The sequence below is a fragment of the Anabrus simplex genome, chromosome 3, assembly GCF_040414725.1.
Source record: "Anabrus simplex isolate iqAnaSimp1 chromosome 3, ASM4041472v1, whole genome shotgun sequence".
Taxonomy (NCBI): domain Eukaryota; kingdom Metazoa; phylum Arthropoda; class Insecta; order Orthoptera; family Tettigoniidae; genus Anabrus; species Anabrus simplex.
This window is the reverse complement of record NC_090267.1, coordinates 11,741,769-11,767,983: the sequence shown is the minus strand read 5'-3', so window position 1 is coordinate 11,767,983 and position 26,215 is coordinate 11,741,769. Positions and strand designations below refer to the sequence as shown.

At 39.0% G+C, this 26,215-nt stretch overlaps 1 protein-coding gene across 3 annotated transcripts in view; it reads right to left on the bottom strand.

Annotated features, from left to right (window-relative positions):
* Positions 1–2,833: 2,833 nt before the first annotated feature.
* Positions 2,834–26,215, bottom strand: part of LOC137498980 (zinc finger protein 883-like) — a 78,343-nt gene continuing 54,961 nt past the window's right edge. For 2 of the 3 annotated variants that reach the window (XM_068226942.1, XM_068226944.1), the window contains one exon: positions 2,834–4,701. In XM_068226942.1, coding sequence (XP_068083043.1) covers positions 3,501–4,701 — 1,201 coding nt within the window. In that variant the 3' untranslated portion in view covers positions 2,834–3,500. Of the gene's footprint in view, positions 4,702–8,782; positions 8,876–26,215 lie in introns of those variants that run through there. The other variant, XR_011017954.1, reaches the window with a different exon arrangement.

Sequence of the window (26,215 nt, the reverse complement as noted above, 5' to 3'; positions counted from 1 at the left end):
TTCTGTAATTACCACACACGCCTCAAGCCATGACCCAAGGAAGTGTATACATTTTTATGACAGTATTTATATGATGAGAGTAATTAGGGATTGATTGCAGCATCCTTGATCGAGACGACCAGAGTCTCAGGTTTGAACCTAGATAGCACAGAAAGGACCGGCAACTCGCACATATAACGGATTCTACGAGATAAAATACAGTCATTTATGTTCTATGTATGCGTATAATATATGTTTCTTTTCCAGGGTGTAGTCATGTTTGATGTGGAATACTGTTCTGTGTGAATTTAGACTTCGTGAAAATTCATTGACAGTTGTTGTAAGTGACGAGTTTCGTTGTCAAGCCTGCGTTTACTTTTATTCTAATTTGGGAGACGTGTAACCACATTTTTCATTTTCATGATTTAAGTAATGTGTTTTTATGGTATCGTTGGAGCATTTGATTATTTTCTCCAATCTTATTTTATTCATTTATAGATATTCGGTGCTGGTAAACATAAGATAGGCGACCACGCTGAGACATAAGTTTTCTAGTGTAAATAAATTTAACTAGGTGATGTGGGATTCGGTCCCAGGGAATACTTGCATTTGGAGGAAAATAGCTCGTAACTGTAAATATGTAAAGGGTAATATGTTTGTTTTTCTATAACACTCAACAGTTTTTAGAGTTCAACGGTTGATAGATAAAAAACGAGAGGTAAAAAAATGTAATGTGTTAACAAGACTTGTCAACCTCTCGGAGATTTTCTGTGTTATAGCGAAATAGGTAACCATCAGGTTATTAGTTAAGATGGAAATATGAAAGGATTTCTTGTATCCGGAATGTAATCAACTTACTGTTGTCACCCACACAAATATTCCTTTGGAATGTGGATGGAGGTGGCTGATGGATTGTAGCACGGATTTTACCGTTGCTAAATAACTGTATTATTGTGTAAAATTTGTGTCAACATGTCAAGGTTGTAATCGATTTGGATTAGATTTCAACGAGCGCCTCAGTAAATTTTTTGAAACTAATTTGTGCCTATCAATGTCGAAAGTTAGCATCCACAACCTCTTCCGTTCACTGTATGCCTTTAAGGTAGTTATAAGTTTAATTTTTTATAGCCGCAAACGGTCTGCGACTCTGAATGGCCGGGGTTCAGATCTTAGGAACGGGGGAATAGCAATGACCTTGCTGTGCCGAAAGGGCGTTGACCTCGCATGTGAGTGGATTAATTATACAATCCCAATGAGAGGGAATCGTCACAGGCCGAAAAGGTCCCTTGATCATTGCCTTCCGTGGAGCATGGTCCCATGTGAATGAACCGACAGGCTTACCTTTTGTTGCCACATGGTACCAAGAGCTATGGGGGATGGTGGGAAAGGTCCCAGTACTTCTTACGTCTCTTTTCTTTATCTCTATTTGTTGCCCTCTGCTGATTCGAGTGTTGCTTGTAAGTTCTCTGTAGCTTTGCATCTCTCTTCATTTTTCTTGCCTAAATGTATTTTTTGCCGAGTGTTAGGACCTGGTAGGAGATCTATGGCTTCGGCTAAGAAAACGCCGAATTCGTCGACAGACTTGTCGAACTGATCTGTGCTCATTTCATAAGAAAACTTACAATTTCACTGGTTCATGTTCTTTTTATATTCGTCTATTGGCCCCACCGGTTTCCTCTCTCATTTTGAGAGCGAAATTCTTCCTTATTGTGTGCTTCGTCACGTTGTGAAGCGACAGAGTGGTTTATGGTAGGCTGTCTCTGCACTATTATTTTGCGGTGGGTATCAGGATGAGATCGGCTTATGTGCGTATTGAGTTTTATGTAGTGCTTGGCGCAGTCTCCATTCAAACTACGAACAGATTATAACAGTGGCCGTTTTATAATATTTAAGGTAACATTCCTCCACTATATTACTATCATAGAAGTATTATTCAGTACATGGACAATTACTTGGGAGATAGTGTTAACATTTGCAATTATAATCACAATAGATTGTGGTATTCAAGAGACAACATTCCTTGGGTGGAGCGTGATTAGTGTTCCTGTTAATCGGCCATTATCGAAAGGCAATATTGTGTCCCTTCAGGTGCACTCTTGGAAAGGAATCACTCTACTGTCTAGTAATATGAAACGAAACCACGCAATAATATCATGTTATTTTCTTTTGAATTATAGATTTAATAGGCCTATGTAAGTCCTCCAATTTTCCGTCCTGTAGAGTAGATGGTATTCAAATTCCCTCCATCCTACCACATTCCACATCAATATGTAATTAAGATGTCTAAGTGGCAGACATTTGAGGTGCTGGAGTTCTTATCCCAACTTGCAGATTCAATTCTTTCTCAGTCCGGTGATATTTTAGGGTGCTCAAATACGTAATCCTCGTGCCAATAAATTTTACTGGGACGAACAAATATGCGGACAAACTTCCGGCACCCCATTGTCCCCAAAACTATCAAAATAAATTAGTGGGGAGTAAATACATTAAAATTACAACTTATAATTTTAACATATAAATTAGCACGTCATGAAAGAAGAAATATACCCTCAAACCATCCATTCACGTTAGCCATGTGGAGTTTGGACAGCCAAAATAGGGGACCACCTGTAGGGGTGAAGTACAGTGGGGACTTCAAGCCCTGGGACCACTACGGTAGCTGTGAAGGCCCTTCAGGAACTCTGAAAAGCAGTGGCAAAGGGGGCTCTGGTTAAGAAGCAGCAGATCATTATGCTACATAGGTTCAGAAATGGGTAAAAAATAAATAAGCAAATAAATGCAATGTAAATTTTAATCTCATACCAGTTGTATAATATTATTTGAATAATTTCACATACTGTATACAAGTTGACTATGTAAGTACAGGAGATATAAGTAGAATTTTGCATACAATATAAAAATATTAAGGATGAGCTGTGTGTTTAATTGAAAATTTTGTTAGTGTAAATTGTATACTATTGTATTCTTGGAAAATTTTCTTCTTCTCTTGTTAATTTAAAATTTAGAGCTTGACAATAACGGATTTTAGTGTACATTTGCCACCGAGATAGACACTTCACTTGCAAATGGAGAGATTTTGATTCGATTTGATGTGATCTGAGATACCACATATGTACAAGATAGCCCAGTCGCTCAAATGATATTTTGCAGACATCACATTGTGTCTGCCGTTCCCCAGATTGTGGTAACTAGTGCCTTCAGGGAGCCGTGGTGGCAAAACAAGCTTTTGGAGACACAGCTATTCCGCTGAGCATAAATTCAGAAGCGTGCAGACAGCACATCACAATAGCTGCTCTCCAGTGTTAGAAAACAGGCGTCACTCAATGGAGCAGTTCCGGGAAAAAAGCTTTTTCAGAGATACATTGGTACGGCCGTTGGAAGAACACTTCGCAAATGCCACGTAGAAATAATTAAACTATACAATGGGATAGCTGGCTTCTCCTGTGGGATGAATGATGCAAGAAAGCTCCTACAGACACATTTGTGTAGCTGTTCTCCGGAGTGTAGGAACAGACATCCATTCAGGATGACTGGTCTGTGGAGTGAGAGAGCAAGTGTTTCTTAAAAGTAGATTTATGTAAGAAAGCTTTTTCACAGACACTACATTGGAAAGACCCCTCCCCGGAGTGCGATAACTGGTGAGTATTCAAATCAACTCTTTCGGGGAAGGCCTGCTCGCATACAGCACATTGATATGGAAGTGCACCAGAGTGAGATAGCCGGTGAGTTGCTAGGGAACTTGGAAAGGCAAATAACATCTTGCAAACACTACATTGGAAACGCCCAAACCCAGAATGAGATTGGATATGTGATTTGAGCAAGCCTCCTCGAGAGAAGGCCTTTTTGCAGACGTCACAACGGTATGGTTTAACTCGTGAGTGTGTCGTCAGGTGTGTCTTAAGAGAAATTTTTTGGGAGAAGGCTTTTCCGCAGACACTACAGGTGTAAGAGCGCTCTCTGGAGTGAGAGAGCAGGTGTCTTGTTAGAACACCCTTTTGGCAAAAACCTTTCTTGCAAATATCGCAATGAAAAGCCTGCAATTTCGAGTGAGTGAGCCGGTGTCTTTTCAGATTACTTAGCTTGGAAAAAAACACCCAACACACAGTGCACTGGTACTGTCCTTCCACACTGTGACAAAGCTTGTGGTTTGTGCAGTTTTGTTTGTTAAGGAAGGATTTATTGCAAACAGCACATTTGAATGGCTGCTTTGCGGAGTGCAGTGCTAGATGGTTTTTAAGGCGGCATCTTTGAATAAACCCATTTCCACAAATGCTACATTGATAAGGCCGTTCCCCTGAATGTGTCATAAGGTGCAGTTTCAAGTTGTACCTTCGGCTAAATGTCTTGTTACACATATTACAAAGAAATATTTGTTCTCGAGAATGGATGAGTATATGTTTTTTCAGTGTTACCTCCTTTTTGAACTTCTTCTGGCAGAGCGTACACTGAAAAAATCTCTCCGCTGAGTGAAGTGACAGGTGCGACTTAAGAGAGTTAGATCGGGAGAAACTTTTATTGCAGACAGTACATTTGAATTGGCGGTGGCCTGAGTGTGAGAGCAAATGTGTTCTGGGTGCAACTTTCGGAGCATATCCTTCCTTCCGCTCAGCAGCTACAACATCATGTAAAGAACCGGACAACGGATTTCTTCGATTCAATGCTTTACAGCCAACGACATCCAATTGTAATGGCGCGTTTGTCAGCAATGAATATTTCTCCACACTGAAATACACACATAACATATTAATCATTTCTCAGGAAAAGACAGAACAATGTAAATTTAAAGTATTTTCAACATTTCACATTGTATCTCCATGAATTCCGCACGTCCTCTAAGCCCAACATAGTATACGTGCTTGTTTGAGTTTCTCTGAGAACATTGCGTATTAATACTTCTGCTGAACAAGAATACACAAATGTGCATTTGCATCAGTAACTCGACATTTTATTACGATCGTAAATTACAGTTAATGATTACTTCATTTTCATAATCGTATTGTACTCAAAGTCCCACTGGTATCTGACTGGTCATTATTGTTCTGTACACACATTTCAAGTTTATGTAGTGAATACCAAACATAAACTATGCGACACCGAGCTCGATAGCTGCAGTCGCTTAATTGCGGCCAGTATCCAGTAATCGGGAGATAGTGGGTTCGAGCCCCACTGTCGGCAGCCCTGAAGATGGTTTTCCGTGGTTTCCCATTTTCACACCAGGCAAATGCCGGGGCTGTACCTTAATTAAGGCCACGGCCGCTTCCTTCCAATTCCCAGGCCTTTCCTATCCGATCGTCGCCGTAAGACATATCTGTGTCGGTGCGACGTAAAGCAAATTGAAAAAAAAACTATGCGACATATTTCTTAGCCCAAATTTTGACAGTCTGGATAATCACAAGGTACACGTTTTGATAATTTTTTCTGCAGATCTTTATGCAACCAGAACTTCATCAAGCGACGCCCCAAAATGCGCAGGACTTCAATAAAGAAGTGCTAAAACTTTGCTGGACTATTACTTATATTTAAGCCACACATACTGCTTATTAATTAATAAAAACGAATGTTATTATGTATGTTACAATCTTCCTGTAGCAATTTCAGGTTCCTACGGGGACAAAGAGAACATAAAGGGATTCAGTTACTTTCTGCGGAAACTTACATATTGTATCATGACTAGTGATGTGTGGAGAATGTTGCACTGAAGACCGAAGGTCTGACGCATACGTGTGACATTTGTTGCAAGGCATAAAAAAATAAAAATCCATGGAATGAAGATAAATCCAATGAAACTTCTAAGGACCTGCCAACATGGTGCTTAAATGTGGAAATAAAATACCTGACAACTGTTAGGGACGGTGTGTTCAAGATATATCTTTTAGGTCACAATCAACACAAAGTGCCTGCAGTTATTTAAGGATGGTGTCCTCTTTTAACCATTATTGCCAGATGTGAGAACACAGGTAGTTAAAGAGCCGGAGAAGCCCAAGTCAAATGTCAGTAGACAGTAAAGACTTACCTGATGTCCCTAGACTACAAGAGGCGGTGTCTTAATTATGATAAATGTGAGAAGAGATAAACACACTAGAGATAAGCGAATATAGCACTGTGAATTTATATAGCCAGCTCTGAAACATATGGATAAGTTCTGAGTCTAGAAAGAAGTCGAGAATGAGCGTTGGAACTTGGTCATACAAACACAATTCTTTCTAGAGAATTCCAGTAAGCGCTAACATCAACACAATACTACAATGAAGTGGCTTCTCACGGTGATTACTCAGTGACTGCTTAGCCCTTTCAACGTTTCTAGGATGAGAGATGCTGTCATTCATCTGGGGACATGTAATGAGGCCTGTGCAAACAGATTCCCTTTGATTTCATAAAACTCTTAGTAATTGTTTCTATGTCTTTCTGTCGCTAATGGCATCACAGTAGGTGCCATAAAATTAGAGTACCAGCCTCTTTTCCATTTTTATAAGTTGAGCTCTCTTCATAGAAGCCTTATGATACAAGAAGTTTTACTAAGGATATGTTTTTCCTGCGATAATTTTTGGGACAGTGATGGTATGAAAGATGTTGAAATGAAGCGTACTTCTCGTCGACCTTCATTTTGAAAGGTAACTTGTAGCTCGGTCATCCTGGCGAGCTTTGTCAATAAGATGATATACATTTTGTTCTTCTGAAATTTACTTGGATTCAATAACAGATATTGACTGAAGACAGATGTGTCTGGGTTCTCAGATGAATTTGTCTATTTGTGGTGTAAAACACTTTTGGTTTCAAACAGCTCACCTTTTAAGGGAGTATGTTTGATCTATTTCATTCTAGATGGGTGTTAATTTGAACGGATATCAATTTTATGCATTATTTCCGCCAAATTTAATTTTCATCTGTTCGCTATGTGACAACCCCCTCCCTTTTGTTATTCCAAACACAACATTACCCATCAGCAGTGATAACGCGGAGAAAAAGCAAATGCAAAGATCGCGGTGATGCAAGGCGACAAATATCAGATACTAGAGGGGTAATGTGGATAACATTCAGGTCCGATAAATCGCCGATCGGAGCACACAAGAAACTGTTCGAAGTTGGACTCCTTTCGTCCTAGGTATGTATGAAAGGAATCGCGCAGAAACATAAAACGGCTATCACTAAAAGAGCACAGAAGAAAGAATAAGGTTACCGCTAGGTCGCACAATAGCATGACATTAATGGGATGTAAGACAAGTCAACAAAATAAAACATTAATCCGGAGTAAAAGAAAAACTTAGGTGAAAAAAATAATTTTCTTTAATTGTGTAACTGAATACGATCTATTCCACTCAACCTCACAACAAACATGCAGAACTCGGCATTTTACAGGTCAAAGTGCCATGTAGAAATGCACCAAAATACAGCCACTCAATATGAACATAGCGGGGTAACACCGTAGATGGGCCCTAATTACTAGAATAGATATGTACAAAACCAAACGTGCATTTATTTAATTTATTTATTTATTTATTTATTGAGTCTTAACAGAGTTTCCTCCCTTTAGACGCTAAATTATAAGGATTGAACGAAAAAACCAGGTAACAAATAAATAATGGAGACGTTGCCAAATGAAACGAAACCTGTCATTTAGGTTATGTAACAAAATAACTTAGAATAATGCAATAATTAGCAACGGTGGCAAAATATGGCAATCTACAATTGCAAGCAGACACCTGGGTTTGACCCACATCCTCATTGTATAAGTCGGCTAATCTGGTATTACGTTATACCACTCCCAACCGTCTCTGACAACACAATGCATTCTGCTGAGTGCACTGTCCTTCCTACTGCTCGCTCTAAGCTGTCCTCATTACCATTTAAACACCTGTCCACTTGTGCACTTACACAACCACTTCTTATCTCAACATCACATGCTGATCTCACTTTCCTTTCACATGATTTGTTCACAGCACTTAAGCATATATACAAATTACCATCGTTGTTCCATTCTTTCGAAATCCACACAATAAGTTTATGATAATCACTGATGCTACACATTTCTTGCTGTTTGTCAAATAGAAACTTTTTCCTCAATATTTCTGTTTCCACACACGCCCCACCGAATGTAAGTCATCCGTCTTATCCCTGCATAAAGTACATAATGAGTATTCTTTCCCCGTGATCCAACCCTTATTTCTGTATAGACCCAAAAGCCACCTAATTAATTCCTCTCTCCGCTTCCTGTCCCCAAACCTTATGTTAATATTGGAGACTTGGACAACCTCATAAAATACACTAAAAAAAGCTATTTTCCTACTTTCTTCTACCATTCCTTTTCATTGTATGTCCTTAATTCTAGCTGTCAGAGCTCGCAGCCTACCTCCTGCTTTCCCCTTCCATGTCTCAGACAAAATATAACCCATTCCAACACTCTCAATATAGTTTTTAATTTTATACAACCATCCCTTTATGTACATATCAATTAATTGCAGTTTGTATGCTTCCTGCAATACTGGGCCACCCTGCCCTCTTTTCAACAGCATCCAGTAGTTAAGAACCCTTCTGACATAATCTACTTCTACGAGGGTTGGGGCAAAAGTCATGGCAACTACTTTTTTTCTTGAATACCAGTCCGGTTGGAAAATGTGACATATACAGACGAAAGGACAAGGTGTTAATTACATGTGTTGACAATGAATAGCACTGAAGTATTGTAACACACTAATTTATTAAGGTAGTATACAGGGCAGTATGACCATCCCGTGCAACAGAATGACAACACAGTAAACATAAAGTTGACATGACAAACCTGGACCTAAAGACCCTCAAAGTATTCCCCTGCTACTGACACCACACGGTGCCAACGATGTGGAAGGCGCTGAATACCATCTGCCTCAGCATTTGCCGCACCATGTGTGAAACGGGTCACCTGTTGGCACACAACATTAGCAATGTACTCTCGTGTTGCAAACCGCCTACCACGCAGTGGTTCCTTAATCTTTCGAATGGGATCAAAGTCACAGGGCGAAATGTCGGGAGAGTACGGTGGGTGCTCCCATTCTTCCCATCCCCAACGTCGCAGTAGCTGCCCTACACACTCTGCTTTATGTGGTTTTGCATTGTCGTGCAGGATTATTGAACTGTCCACAAGATCCGGACGTTTCTCCCGAACGCCACGTCGTATATGTCGCGCCAGGAAGTTCCTGTAGTACAGTGCGGTTACTGTTCTGCCATGTGGAACTAAGTGGCAAAGAACGACACTCGTGACGTCATACGCGACGATCACCATCAATTTGACTGGAGAAGGATTCTGACGGACCTTCTGCCTCCTTGGTGATCCAGCATGTTGCCACTCCGCGGACTGACATTTCAGTTCTGGTTCGTATGCCCTGGCCCAAAATTCATCGATGGCGATTATTCGTGACAAGAATTGATCGCCGTCCTGTTGCCAGCGTCAAACTGGTCGGAGCATATTGCATAGCGCACCCGCCTTTGAACTTCCGTCAGTGCAAGCGGTACCCACCGCGATGCGATGATGCGCAGTTGCAGCTCATTACGCAATATTCTGTGGACGGCGCGTTTCTCAATGCTACTTGTCCTCTCTAACTCCAGTAGCGTCCATCGTCTGTCTTCATCCAGGAGCTGCTCGATGACGGCACGTGCCACGTCGGTCCGCACACTGACAGGTCGTCCCGAACGTTGTTCATCACTGGTGGACACACGTCCTTGCTGGAACTTTCCAACCCACCGTGCTACTGTACGGTATGGTAGGGCATGATTCCCAAGGCCTTCCACTAATTCACTGTGACATTCTACCTCGGAGAACGGCTATTTTGATGTAAGCGCGCTGCTCAACACCGGTTAATTCCATCTCGCACGCAGTAGCGAAGCTATTAGTTAATTAATGGGTAGGCAGGAAATCTTACCTTAAAGTTTTTTGTAGAGAAGTTCCAAACGTCGAGTTTTCTTGGTTGCAAAATGGTCAATCACACGGTCCTTCAGTACATGATCACTCATCAACTCCTTCACAAGCATTTTCTCGATAGAAATGGTACTAAGACTGCTGAGTCTTTCACTGTTCATTGAATTACGCAAGTATGTTTTTATCCTCTTCAGAGTACTCATACTCCTTTCAGAGGAAGCCGTGGTCACAGGAAATGTTAATATGAAACGAATCAATTTTGACATTTCCACATACACTTGTTTGAGGTCATTGAGGACAATATAATGTAAAAGTTTTTGAGGGGACAAATGTTTTTCTACATCAGAATAAATGTTAATCAATTCATTTTCCAATCTTTCCCTATTAAAAAAGGGGCAAATGTTCATAAGACTGTTCAATTTAATAGCAGGGAAGCTGTCTTTGCAAACTAAGAACTGAGTTTGATCCAACAACTCAACAAACTGGATGCTTTCAAAATCGACAAACTGTATTTCCATTTGCATAATTAAGGTGTCAAGAACTTCATATGTTAACATTTTGAGCGTTTGGAATGTGCTGTCATTTACACTTATCTCGTTGTTTATTTTGCGACATTTTACAACGCAAGAGGATACTGTATTTTCTGATCGCATGTCCTTGAGGATACCTGTGGTTTTTCTAATTTCAGTATTGCACAGAATTACATCAGAAGTGCTTTTATGTTGCAGTAGAGCAAAGAGATGATCTGTATAAATAAAAATTTCTCTATAGAGACAGAGCAAATACATGAATTGAGCCTTTTTGAGTATGGCAAGCAAGCCAACAGCTGAATTGTACGACTCACTGTCCCAACCCTCATCATTCTCTGCAATATCTTCAAAAACCTGTCTTAGATCATCATAATGCGAAAATATTGTGTGGATTGCTCTCGAATGAAAGCTCCAACGGGTAGCGCATGCTTGTGGAAGTCTGAATCCTTTGGATTCCAGAAGATGAGCTCTTTTTGAGGATCTACTAAAAATGAATGAGAGGCTGTCAGATTATGAATGAACAGCCTGACTGATTTTATTGTTTTGGAGCAATGGAGAAGAACGAGGTTTAACTTGTGGGCATAGCAGTGTAGAAATATTGCCCTTGGGTAAACTTGCTTAACGTAATCCTGAACAACGCCATGCCTTCCTGCAATTGTGGAGCACCCGTCATATGTTTGACATACGACTTTATCAATCACTCCCCACTTTCGCAGAATATCGACAATTAATTCTGATGAGCCTGATGCAGTCTTATCAATCGAAACATCGTAAAAGCCTATGAATCTTTCTGTGGGACCCTGTTTTGAGCAGAACCGGAATATTATACTAACTTGAGATCTGTTTGATACATCTAAGGTCTCATCTGCCTGAATACCAATGAAATCACAAGAATCTAACTCCGCTTTGATTGTCTCCTGAATTATGGCAGTTACAGACTCAATCAATTCATTCTGTATTTCGCTTGATGCGCCTTTAAAGCCCGATGTGGACTGGAGATGATCTCGAATGTACTGTTCCTGTTTTGAAAGAAGATCTAACAACTCTAGGTAATTGCCCCTGTTGGTCGAGTCTTCCCCTTCAAAATGACCTCGAAATCCAAGCTCCTGTTTCCCAAGAAAACACACAATGTCAACAAGTCTCTCAACAACAAGCCTATTTTGTTTCACGGTTTCGTTATGTTTTACGGCTTGAAATCTTGCACCTTCAGATAAAGAATATTCTATCCTCCCGCGCCCCAGTAAACGAAATCTCTCTTCATTCTGAATATGTTTATTTGAATTTTGATGCTTCTTTGCTTTTCTAAGAAAGATTTTTGTAACAATTACCCCATTTAAAGTCCATTCCTTTTCACCACCAAACAAAACACACGTATAACAAAAAAGCTTCTTGTATTCGGAACAGGCTGTTAATCACGAATGTCGAGTATACCAAGAAAATTGAAATTTTCTTGCTACTTTACCGTCAGAATACTTAATATCCAAATTAGGCATACATCCTTTGTTTTTGGCTTCACACTTCTCTTCGAAAGTCCACGGTGAGAACGGCTTACGTATGAAGCGTTCAAAAGACTCGTTAAGTTCCCGAAGGGGCCTACTTCGCACATTATGTCGACGCGATTTTCAAACGGATGATGGACACAACTAACAGTCCATATCTGAATTGCCACAAATAAAGCCATTAATGCACCACTGCTTGCCTACTAATTCAAAGGAAAAAACAAACTTAACAATAGGGTACCGGTATTGATACACCATCGTCACCTTGGCGCTGGGAATTACTACGTTCTCAAATGACACAAGAGGCTTACCTGTCTGGGGTCAAGACTTTGCGGTGAGAGGAGTGCGGGCGGTAAACCTATCTTTCCTCCACCACCCCGCGCCTGTCGACAAGCTGACTGAAGGGAAACAAAACAAAAAGTCCTGCGTGAGACAAGTTACAGACTGCCTCCCTGCAAGAACATGTAGTCTGCTGTCGCCATCTAGCGGGGCGATCAGCGAAGCACATCATCTGCTGACATCATTATAGCATATATCAAAAGAGATTATTGTTGATTTAACACAATAACAATAGCAGATAAATTTGTTACAATATGTAAGTTTAATCGTATTTCTTAGGGTAGGCACTGCCTCAAATGACTCCAAGTAGTTTCGCCACTGCTCGCACGACACTCATCAACTGACTGATTTCACAGCCCTTACTGCGCTGCTACCAGCTATCAGAGCCATCTGTTGGTATGAATACACATTACGCCTGCAGAACTTCCGCAAGACATATATAGGTTTGTGATCCGTTCACATATCTACAAGAAAAAAATAGTTGCCAAGACTTTTGCCCCAATCCTCGTATATATTCTCTGCATAATAATAACGCCCCCACATTCGCTGTACACTGAGGCAATCTCATAATTACCTTACTAAATTTATATATAATTTGGTTTAATGTATCGCTTTCCTTTCCAAGTCCCAACAGTTCTGCCCCATATACGCTCTGCTTAGTTATCATTTATCCCCGGTAACTTCGTCACCACCGACAGTGCTGCAGGCCCTCTCAACTTTGCCCTCTTAATGTGATCTTTACGTCCTCCTCTTTTATTTAATAGCACCCCCATGTACTCTATCTTATCTACTTCTTCTGTGCTATCTCCCTGCAATATCTAATTCCTTTCCTTTTTCCTCCTCCTATTCTTTCGTACAACTAGCACCTTACGATTTTATTACCGTTGATTTTTAATGCCCACTTCCCTGCAAACTCCGACAACACCTTTACTCTTTTGTGGTTCCCCTCCTGTTAAGGACATTAGGATGACATCATCAGCGAAAATCAGTCCTAGGATCTCTAGCACTTGTTCTACCGGCACGACCCATTTTTCACCCCGTGCCCTTCCAAAATATCATTAATGAATAGCAGAAATAACAACGGCGAGAGTTTACATCCTTTTTTAATCCGATTTTACAACCAATAGGCTCAATAATTAAATTCCCTTTCATCTCAATGCAACAATATTCCTTTTGGTATATCACCTCGATCGCTCGTACCATATTCTTTGAGACTCCCAACCTGCTACTCTACTCACCGTCTCTCAAAGTCTATGGCTGCTAGGTACTCACAGCCTCGTTCCCTACTTTAGTATTTATCTATTATCATCTTAGCTGTCATAATGTTACCAATTGTCAACCTTCCTTTCCGAAATCCTCCCTGAAGCATTGATATTATTGAATACTCTTCTGCCCAAATCGTAAACCTCCTGTATAAATCTTACACAGGGAGTCTAGTAGCGTTATTCCTCTATAGTTACCCGGCAAAATTTTATTCTCTGTCTTTTTGTATATCGGACAAAAATGATACCACATTTCCACTCTTTAGGTATTTTACCGCTACTGAAGATATTGTTGAACAATTTTGTTACTTCCTCTCTCATCTGTCTGCATTTACATTATTGTTGGATAATTTTATTATTCCCTCTCTCATCTGTCCGCATTTACATATCTCTTTCCAAAACAATTATTTATACCATTCCTTCCTCCCGCCGATCTACTCTTCAGTTTGCCTAACACATCCTGTACTTCCACTATGGAGATATATTTGTCAAGTTCATATTTACTAACTTCCATATTTCTCCAAGGACCCCTTATCCCATCCCCCAACTTCAAGTTGTCCTTGCCCCCTAATGAACCGCTGAAGTATATCACCCACTGGTCATAATCAGTCCTAACTTCCACTATCCTTTTCCCTCCTTTATTATTTTTTTATTCTTTCCCATACTCTCTCCACTTAATTTAACCTGCATTCTCTATTAATTAACTCCGTATGTTCCATGTTCCATAGCTTCTTCCTCTCGACGATTTTATTTTTGTATTCCCTCCTTAATGTGCAGAAAGGTTATCTTTCTTCATTACCTGCACTTAATCTATATTCTTTCAGACCCTTCATAGCAGAGCCCCTTAATCCTTCGAGGTCCTTATGTACCATCCACCCCCTCCCCTCTTCATTCTCTTCTGCCTTTGCTCTATCCCAGCAACTCTCTTTATAGGATATTCAATTAGAAAACCAAACGTACATAACCACCACAACGTCACAAGAAAACTGCTTTGATGATAAATGCCACGCAAGCATTGACAAAGCAGACTTAGAGACCTTAAAACGGGCCAAGCATAAGACATCGATGAAATCCCCGACAACATATCCAAAACACCAGGCCCGTATAAACGGAGATGCCACTCACACAAACAATATTGGAATAGACCGTATCGAGCCGCAATATTGAAGTTATTCATACAAATAAGGCAAGAAACACCCACATAATATGGCTAGACGTCGAAAATAGGCAAATCCAAGAGAAGGGTGAAATAATATGACAATATCTTCAAAGCATAATTTTCCGCCGAACGGTAACCAAACTTCGACCTATAAAGCAGGGTAAAAAAAGTACAGAAATTAATCAAGATAAGGTGGGCATAGTCACAAACTTACCAAGTTACGTAAAAATAAGAAATAACAGATTCTGCGCGAATCTCCAGCAAAGCATCACTTGAATGTATTATAAATATTATAATACAGTAAGAAGGCCAGCATTGTGATTCTGGATTCCATTTTGCCTTTTCCCCAAGTTCAAAGAAATATATCATTAATAGACTTAAAATCAAGGAGGTAGAAAAATCAAATGTGCGAGAGAGGACACTAATGCCATCTTGTGACAGTATGATAAACTATTAAGTGGAAGATTGCCAGTACAGAAAGAAAGCTAAGATTTCGTAACATTAGTCAAACGTACGTGAACTGAAAGTTAATACAAACAGAGAAGCAGGAGCGTCTCATCTATTTCCTGATTGTATCTTGGTAGAAGTCCGACTCGTTGGCTGAACGGTCAGCGTACTGGCCTTCGGTTCATAGGGTCCCGGTTCGATTCCCGGCCGGGTCTGGGATTTTAACCTTAATTGGTTATTTCCAATGGCGCGGGGGCTGGGTGTATGTGTTGTCTTCATCATCATTTCGTCCTCATCACGACGCGCAGGTCGCCTAGAGGCGTCATATAGAAAGACCTACACCTGGCGAGCCGAACCCGTCCTGGGATATCCCGGCACTAAAAGCTATACGACATTGCATTTCGTTTTATCTTGGTAGAATATATGATTATGTTGACCATTAGTAATTTAATAGAATAGGTACAGGTAAATTTATTAATTTAAAACAGATAAACTTATATGCCACTTACGTCCTAATTGATAAATTTTAAGTTAAAATATTCTTCTTCTTTCTATTCAATGAAATCTATTCCAAAAAATTTGCTTAACTTGTTGGTTGTAATTACAAATCAAATTTATTTTATTAAAATTGTTTTATGTAAAAAGACACTTTATCATCAATAAAATAATAAGGTAATTAAAATACACTGTAGACAATGGCCGGTACCTTTCAGGATTTTATCCATTTCAGTGGAGTAATATTCTTGGTGAGTATTTTTGCCTTGTGAATGAATTCATTATTTAATTATTAGATAGTTGCAGTGAATGGATTATTTATTTATAGAAGGGTTTCTCGAAGGTGATATGTTTCAACTTATAGATGTTTCTTTTGCATTGATTGCAGATAATTAACCTGTTATTGCTGTTTGAATTAACTGATTTGAATGTGCAAGGTCTCATTGTCTTTATAATATTTCCTTATATTCCATCGCGTAGTCACAGTATGAATATCAGGGATCCTTCAACATATCAAATAGGCTATAGTCGCTCATAATGTATACCGAAAGCAGGACCTATTCACCATGTGACCTGATATGGAAACATAATCATAGTGTACTAAGCTCAAATACAAAGTTGCTTGTCTATCTGGTGAACTAGAATTATTAATCAACTGCTATAAGTTAAAAAAATCTCTCTTGCTGTTTATAATGTATCCAGTAATAACGTCGATGAGGATAGCCCTGAATTTATATCTATTTTCGAAACTTTTCTCTTTCATAATGTTCAAACAGTTCCTGTTACAACTTTAGAAACATTGCATGGTGCTGTAGTATGCTATCGTTATTGGAGTAATTCCTCTTTCTTCCAGTGACATGTGACCAGTAAGAATTCTACTGAGGATGAGGTAGTTGAAACCGCTGTCTTCAGAATGGATTCACAACAAATTTTTGAGCACTAGTCTCCATTGTGTTGGAGTATTGAAACGGGAGATATCCCAGGCTGTTGCTAATCAATTATTACTGAACCTTTAATATGAAGTGATATGTATAATGTACATACCACTTAGAGCCCTAATACATTTCGTTCGTAACTTTTTTTTAAGTTCAGTCCATGCACCAATGTGTACCAACATACATTCTGGATCTGTCATTCTATTCTGAGTCATTTAAAATACATACCACTGAATTTGAAATCATTTAAGATATCATGCATGGAATCTGTACACAATATTGGTTGTATTTTTCAGTTGCTACATGTCCCAGCAAGTTTTATCTAGGGTGTCACTTCTTGTGTACTTAATGAACCTCCTCACAGCCTCAAAACTCTTGTAGCATAACAACTGGGAGGAAACATTCTGCTTGTGGATGAAGAGATCATTTAAAGATCAAATCTTCAAACTGAATAATTAGTAACTAATAATTTAGTAAAATGCCCAACAGAGGTTGTTATACTTGTGCTACATCCCAGTACATTAAAAAGTTTTTCATATTGTTCACAACCATTTGTCCTAAGGTGAGCATAGCAATGCCTGTCGGTTGAAACAGTGGAGCTTCCGCAATGGGTCTCCAAATATAGACATCAAAATCTTAAATATAAGTATAGGGATCTGAGAACATAACTATGAATGTTAAGTATTCGATGTAAGTGGTATGAACGAGTTTATTAGACTAAGACATAGATATACTCAACCGGAATCCATAACTAGAAACACTTTACAAAATAAACAAAGTAATGGATATGATGATGGGGTATAAAACCCTCATAAGTTTAGACATCACGTACTGGAACCTGAGAAAACAAGACACACTATAGCACAGAGACGTAACAACAAAATAAGCCAATCAGTTACTGGCCAATGGCCCTCTAGTTAGTTATCTAACAATATTAAAAATAGCATAACATTTTGCCTTCACCAATTAACTAAAAACAAATACAAGGCATATGAACACATATGAAATTAAATCACTTGCTATGAGACCAGGCATTACCTCCCCCCAAAACGACAGTAGCTGTATTCCTTCCAACACAAGAGGACTAAACTCCACGACCTTCATTAGCGCTCAGCGATAGTTCCACTTAAGCGACAGACACGGTCACAGTAAACACTATCATCAAGCAGAAATTACAACAAACAAAACAAAATCAACACACAAAGAAGTAAAAGGGCATGTTTCTAAAAGGAAGAACGACACACACATAAAAGTACATGTCCACAGGTTTTGAGCATGGGGCATGTATTCAGGTTCTCGGCATCTAGATGGCATCATCAGGTTCACCCGGTAATGGATGAACATCGACATTCCTTTTAACGGGAAGGTCACATAAACACACTTATTCATGCAACACGTCTGACTGGCTCATTAATTAAACCCTCTCATTATAACTAAACTACGGGACTGTTTCATTACAGGCTGCCTTTGCAGCTGACAATTCCTGCCCCCCTCCTATGTCCCACTATTCTACACCTGGAAATGTTTTCATTCAACTAGCTCAAGACTGCTCACACAGGAAATCTCTTCACCTTACACTAGCAGTCATAAATCTTTACTCTGCATTTACGTCCGTGATTCACTCATTAAGATGTTATTATTTCTATAACGGATCATCCATCCTTCTTTCAATCACGCCATTTAAATATCCTATGTACTTCTCAACACTTTTATTCTATATTCAATCTCAAGTATACCCATGAACGAATCTGTTGCAGCCTTTCTCGATGACTTTATTTTGCAATGCTAGGAATATATTCCCTAGTCCTCTGCTTGCTTCAGCTGAAATGTCATGCTTTACGTATGATAATATTTTCAAACACACCCCTGATTTGACTTTAAATAGATGCCTTTTGAAATCTACTCCCCAGTTCAAATCACCATGAAGGTGCTACCATCCCGCTTACAACAGATGATTCTTTTCTCTTAAACAATTTTCTCTTGAATAAGGACAACTAATCTGGCACAAAAAATACAATCCTCATTAATTAAATTCCTATAAGACATTGTACAAAATAAAAAGCTACATGCATACAACATCCCAGTGGTTGCATCCATATTTAACTACGCTAGAAATGACTTGCCCCTTTCGGCATTACTACATTGTATACTTACATTATTAACAGCATAATAAATAAGAAACTGGATGTGAAATTGCTATTTAGTCCTCAGGTAATAAGATCCACTTATCTGTCTTCAATCTCATGCCGCAGTGCTCATCAGGAGTTTGACCTTCATCAGGCTATTGGCGATGACAGAAAAGGTCCTGTGTTCCATGTGTGTAGCGCTGATAATCTCGTGTTGCAGTCTTAAGATCAGCAATGTTGTGATATAGTCCTCATCTACTATGCACGCTATGATTTCCACACACATGGCATGGATTGTTGCAACCTTAGGCTTGAACCTACATCATTATCATTTGGGAAATTTAGTCCGTCTCCCTACAGACTGTAATGGTTTAGAGCTCATATAGTCACTCCTGCTATTAACACAATTATTTTAATTTAATTACGAGAGGTCAAACAGTCTAATGCCATTGAGCGAATATTATTATGGTCATTGATTTATACGCACAATTAATCATTATATATTATAGTAACATTTTCAAGTCATTCATTCCACTTACATTTTAAGCAATTTTAAAGATCAATATTTGTTTTAATAGACATAATATAATCTTAATGATTATTTTTAAATAGTTAAAATTCGTATTTTACCAATGTAATATTACATGTTTTTCATTATATATATACTGGGATCAGGGCCCTGACCCACCATGAATTAAGTTATCTTTAGCTGATGATGCTCACTAAGATTGAGCGAAACATGTCCTACTTATAATTTCTATAAATGGTTTTATCCTAAATATAAAGGTCTATTGTGTATTGGAAAGGAGGTTTTATTAATATAATAACTTCTTATCAGGAAATTATGTTCCTTCCCCTAGAATAACACACGTGACTGAGATTACTGCCGATTTTACTTCACTTCACTATCGTACTCTGAGAGAGTCTACCTATTTCTCTCTGCTCATGGTGTCGTGTGACGTGTACACGATAGCTCATAACTATCAAGAATGAGACTTGATGCTTCGGCACCCTCCTTTTTAAAGGATTTCCCTTGCCACTAGGCCTCAGAAACTCCCTGCCAAAAATTCAGAACCCTTTATGAAGTGACCTACATATTTCCAATGGACATTCAAAAATGCACCATTACTAGAATTTCTCTACAACTATTAGAAATTATGGGACCTATATACTGGATAAACTCCAGCTTAATTTATTACCGTGTCCTGGAATGAAAATCACAGGCTCTTCCAAAATCATTCCAGTCCTGCTCTCACTTATATTTTCTCTTCCCTAAATGAAATCCGCTCTCTCTGTCCTTCTTGATTAATGCATTCTCCCATGCAAAATACGTCTTTCCAACTTTCCTTTGTGCACTCTGATCACCAAATTCAGGCTCTAGCCTTGCAGTTCAGAACCTAGTAAGTATCTTTTACACTCAAAATGCGCTAAGGAATCGTCCTATGACTGCTGTTGATAGGGATCAATATTTATCTAAAACACATCTTAATTCTTGAAATTGTACTTATGCTAGTATTGGACTAAATGAGCCCCAGAAGAGCTAATCTGTGCCTTCAGTGGCAATTGTTTGAGGAAGTGATGTAAATAATGATCCAGAATTACAAAATTATATATGCACAACAGAATGTCAGAAAATTTTCATTGATGCTTCTACATATGTTCCATAGTTGATGCTGAAACTAATTAAATATGTAATTGCTCTCACTGATATGGGTAAAGTAATATTTTTACCACCGATTAAATGTGGGTTTATTAATTCATAAACTTGAGATTATACAAACAATCTTGGTCAAGATTAGAATTTGCAACTTCATGTGGAAAATCAAAAAATGTTCTCAAAAACTTAATTATGAATTTACAAGACAGGATATTGTGTTTCAATTTCTACCCACCAGTCAAAATTACATTAAGGGTAACTTGTTCCAAATTGTCTAACCATGTATTTTGTTTTTACAAATTGCTTTACATTGCACCAACACAGATAGGTCTGATGGTGGCAATGGAATAGGAATGGGCCAGGAATGGGAAGGATATGACCCTGGCCTTAATTCAGGTACAGCATTTGCCACGCATGAAAATGGTAAACCACAGAAAAACACCGTCAGGACTGCCACAGCTGGGTTCTAACTCACTGCCTCCCGAATGCAAGCTGATAGCGCAGCCACTTGCTCGGTCTAACCATGTATCAGTTGATGAGGAAAATGTTAATGAAATCAGTCTTCACTATAGTTATGTAAGGGTATGAGAACTTTATAACACATACAGTCAAGTTTTCATCAATCTTTTAGGACCTAACAACATTTTAGGATATAAAACTGATGTTGCAGACAGGTTATACAATGGTCCTTCATAGGATGAAAAGTTTTAAAGGTTATCACTGATGAAGGCCTCCAAATACCCTTTACATTATTCTACCAATCTCTTAAATTAATCAAGCATATTTTAAAGTTCCACTCACCAAAATTTCCAAATATCTGACTGCATTTTCAACCAACATATCGAGTAGTGGTGCTGTGTTAATATGGCTTCTGGGGCCCATATTGGGTGATATTTAGTTTGACATTGAACATCATTATCTCGACGACCTTGTAACGTGCAGTAAACTTTTTTAAGAGCATCGCATACACGTCCATGAAGTGTCCAAGTGGTTTAAAAGGGCAGGTTGAACAATCCAAGGCTAACTTTGCTAAGGACCAAATGTCATTCTTAGGAAATGTTGTCAGGTGGGGGTGGTGATTATTGTTTTAAGAGGAAGTTCAACTAGGCAACCATCCTCAAATGTTGTGTCACCCAATTCTGTCACTACTGATCAGATCTGTACCAATACGATTCGCGAACTTCAGGCGCCTACGGATCAAAAGTAAACAGCAAGATTTGTAGGAATTGGAAGCTTCTTTCGGAAGCTTATCACAACTTTGCTAAAACTGAAACACCTGTGAACTTGCTCTGTCATAAGAACCATAACAAGAGGTCTTTGACATCTTAATAAAGTCTATCTAATGCTCCTGTCTTTGCCATACCTAATTTCTCCAAATCCTTCATTATTTTAACTGATGCTACTGCTGCTAGTGTTCTCTTACAAGGAACCATTATCAGTAGGCATATTTTTTGATAATCTTCCTGATCCTCATCCCCGTTAGAGTATTCAACTTGAAGTGTAATCTCTAAGTTAAACACCATGTTAACATGTTAATAGTGTAGAAGAAATCATGTGGGTAGGTACCTCACTTACTGCAGTCATATTTTGAGAATCATTAAAATTGCAATATTACAGAGGTCTTATGGTGGGCTACGAGTCGGAAGGAAGTGGCCATACCATATTGACTATCCTGTTCTTGTCCAATCACCACAAATTATTGAAATTGGCATCTGCCAATACGTTTGGATGAACTGAAATATTCCTCAAATTCATAAATTAAGTTACTAACATGGTGGACCACTGGTGTTACCATAAACTTAAATTTAAGATGTGTCCTTTCATGAACCTTACCAGGAAATATTTCTCATACTTTAATAAGAATAATGTTACTGGTTTTTATGCCCCAGTAACTACTTCTACACTTTTGGAGACGCCAAGGTGCCGGAATTTTGTCCCACAAGAGTTCCTATATGTGCCAGTAAATCTACTGACATGAGGCTGATCTATTTCAGCACCTTCAAATACCATCGGACAGAATGAGATTCAAACCCGATGAGCTGGACTCTGAAGACCAGTGCTGTACTGTACGAGCTAATCAACCTGGCTATCATTATTTAACTTCTGAGTGTGAACTTTCAAAGAGCCAAGAAGAAAGAAAAATTCTGAGAAATACACTGGGACCAAAAAGAGGTGGAAAGACAGGGGCGAACTGTACCAGACCATGAGGACAATCTCAGAAGAACAAGATTTGCTGGACATGTGATCAGGATGGACAACGGGTAGGGAGAGACAAAATAGGGAAACTAAGTGGGTTGTCTGTACTGAGACGGGATCAAGGTGGATGGGACAGAGAACTGGAGAAATAAAGATACACCAACCAATGTGCTAGAGCTCAATGGCACAGAAAGGTATAAGAATAGGGTAGAGAAGCAATGAAAATAACAGGACAGGAAAGAGAGGTTGAAGAGGTTTAGGGAGAAGAAAAAGAAAATCCAAACCATAACAAAGCTGCCCAAAGTCCTACAGAGGCTGTAACTAAACAACAAGCCATCAAGTTATGTTCACATTAATGATGAGAATTATGGTCATCGTATCTCATAAAATCCCAAAACCAGGTTATATTGTTTCAGTTAATGTGTTAATACAGTGTCATCCTCTTGACAGAATCTTATCTCAGATTGTTAATTCCAACAATGTGTATTCCTTCTCTTTGTTACTGAAAGAATACTCCCTTATTTGATCCCCCACCATCATGCCCTTATTTCTTGTGCATGTTCAGTATTAATGTTGTTCTATTATATTTAACTTACATTTTCCTGGATTTGCCTATTTCCTGTTCTGAAAATTTCTTTCTACTTTTGTATACAGTATATATTGTGCCTTACACTCTCCCATTGATGTTGTATTTCAAGTTCAAAATCAGATATCAGTTTTCTTGCCCGTGGTTCAACAACGCGCTAACACATCAATGGCTTTCGGCGATCAAGGATGGAAAAGTGAAGGTATGGACTGTGGATTTAACTAAGAGCCGCAGCATTTGCCTAGTGTGAAAAGGGGAAACCACAGAAAAACATCTTCAGTGCTGCCAGATACGAACCCATCATTTTCTGAAGGCAAACTCACAGCTACGCGACACTAAACCTGCGGCCAAACCGCTCAGTATATTAGTTTCACTTTTAGGTCAGAATATGGATTTCACTTTAGCTAATCTGGTCAATGACTTACCCCTTTCTCCAGTGTTACTCAATTGCGGTATGAATTAGCAATCTATGAAATACTACATATTACTGTTTCACTATTAATCCCTTTCCATTTTTATTACCAAAAATTTACAATAGTATGGTTCACGGTGTGGGTTACTGAATACATGTCCTAGTTTGTGAAAAACAGGCAACAGCTGAGTGACTTACTAAAAGTCAGAATACCAGTTGCTATGGATTGGAGGTGGACATCTTGGATATATTCTGAAACACGGACCTCCTCTTGCTCTGGTGACTAGGACTATACAATCCGGTAGTCCCTAGCCCGTTAGAGGAGAGATTCTCATTAGGACTATGTCTAAGTAAGGGTAGCATCCTGCTTCACAAAATTTTAACCGAGCACGCCCAGAACATTTAAAGGAAGCCTCGGACCAATGGGAGTAATGGAGTCCTAATCCCATTTGACACGAGAGGGACTCCTTGGTAACAACTTAATGAATGAAATGAAATCAACGAGGAGCTATCAATATTAATGGGACTTAGGGAAGAAAGAGAGTACAATTGATTGAGTCAGCTAAGACGATTCATCTGGATGTGGTAGAAGTTAATGATATTCAGTTAAATGGGGATAATGAGGGAAGGGCAGAGTGTAGGGACAGACTGTTCATCAAGAACACTATTGCACACAAGACAGCTTCTGTTAGGTATGTAAATGAGTGAATGATGTGGATAGATTTGGCAGTTGGAAGAATTAGGATGAGAATTGTCTCATTGTTCTCACCATTTGAGGGTGCAGATAAGGATGAAGCTGACTAATTTTATGAAGCATAGGCGATTTCAATGCGAGAGTTGGAAATAGAATTTAAGGATGGGAAAGGGGGATTGGTAAATGTGGGGGAAAATATTGAAGCTAATAGGAATGGGAACCATTTGCTGGACTTCTGAGCTGGTATGGGATTAGCAGTTATGAAAACATTCTGCAAGCATTAGGCTGTTCACCGCTACACAGGGGACGGGAGGAGCAAGAGATCCATAATATAATATGTCATAACCGACTTTGAATTCAGGAACTCTGTTAGGAATGTGTGGATATTCCTGGGTTTCTTTCATGATAAAGACTACTATCTGATCTGTGGTGAACTATGTATCTCTAGAACTAAGACAGAGAAAGTGAATCTGTCTGCAGATGAATAACGGTAGAAAATTTCCGGGATGAGGAGATTAGATATGATTAGATGGATATGATTTGTGAAAATTTCCAAACAATGCACAGTAAGGAGGTTCAGGATATAGAAAGAGAATACACGGCATACAGGTACACTGCAGTAGAAACAGCAAGGAAAAACCTAGGAAAAACTGTGTGTAAGTATGGGAAAAAGCAAAACATGTTGGTGAAATGAGAGCAGCTTGTAAAATAAAAAGGAGGCATATCACAAATGGCTCCAAACAAGAACTGACACAGACAGAGAAATGTTCATAGAAGAAAGAAACAGAGTGAAAAAAAATTGCTGCATGCAAGTAGAAGCCGTGGGAAGATTTAGCTAATAACTTGGAAGGGCTAGGTCAAGCAACAGGGGGACTTTTCTGGATAATAATAAAGAATCATACGATGGCAGGGAAAAAGGAAATGAACAGTATTTTGGATAAATCAGGTGAACTAATAATAGATCCCACAAAACCACTGGAGAGAAGAAAGAAATATCTTTTTAAAATCTTGTCAGTGTAAAAGGAAATCTTCCTGGTGATGTTGCAAACAACTGAGCGCATCAGGAAGAGGACAATGATGTCAATAAAATTACAATCGAGGTAGTGGAAAGAGTGCCAAATAAGCTCCAGTCATAAAGCAGCAGAAATTAGACTGAAAATGGTGCAACACAGTATGAAGGCAGGAATGAAATGGCTTCAAACAGTAATAAGATTAGCATGGTGGATTAGTATGGTACCTTCTGACTGGACAAAAATAGTAATTGCACCTATCTATTAGCAAGGGAACAGGAAGGATGCCAACAACTATCAAGGCATCACTTTGATCAGTATACCAGGCATGGTATTCACAGCCATCTTGGTAGGGAGGGTGTGATCAGTGGTTGCAAGTTATGAATCTCATTCCGTATTGACGGTTATCACTTTACAAAAGAAAATATTTATAAAATCCTCCTATCAATACAATTCAAGTCATCTGTTAGATGAAGCAAAGTAGTAAAACAATGATTACATAATATACAAACAAATTAAAAAACGTAATGATGTGAAGTGACAGTGATCATGATTAGTGAGTTAAAAACACATTGAGGTGCAAAGTCCTCTCGTCTAATAGATCTTGCTGACTGTTAAATAAAAAACTATGCTGAGGAGTGTAGTGAGACCGTCAATACTACGAATAAAACGTGTAAACATCTGTAATGAGAAAAAAAGAATATATGAGTGGATGAAGAACAAGTTAAAAATGATGTACGAAAACTCATATGACTTACTTGTAACTAAAAGTTGTCGTCTCGAATGGAGATGACCTTGTCGGTCTCAAGTCACATTGACAACTAAGCCTGTGTGTGGCTTACTGTGTATCTGTGTCGATGTGGTTGGGAGGGGTAATGGAGGGGGAGGGGCAGGGAGGGGAGGGAGGGACGTTGTGATTCGCGGAAGGAGGGTGTTGATGGAAGGGCGGGTCTTATTCTAGAATGTCGGTAGTGAAACTCTTTTTTATTAATGAACTGTT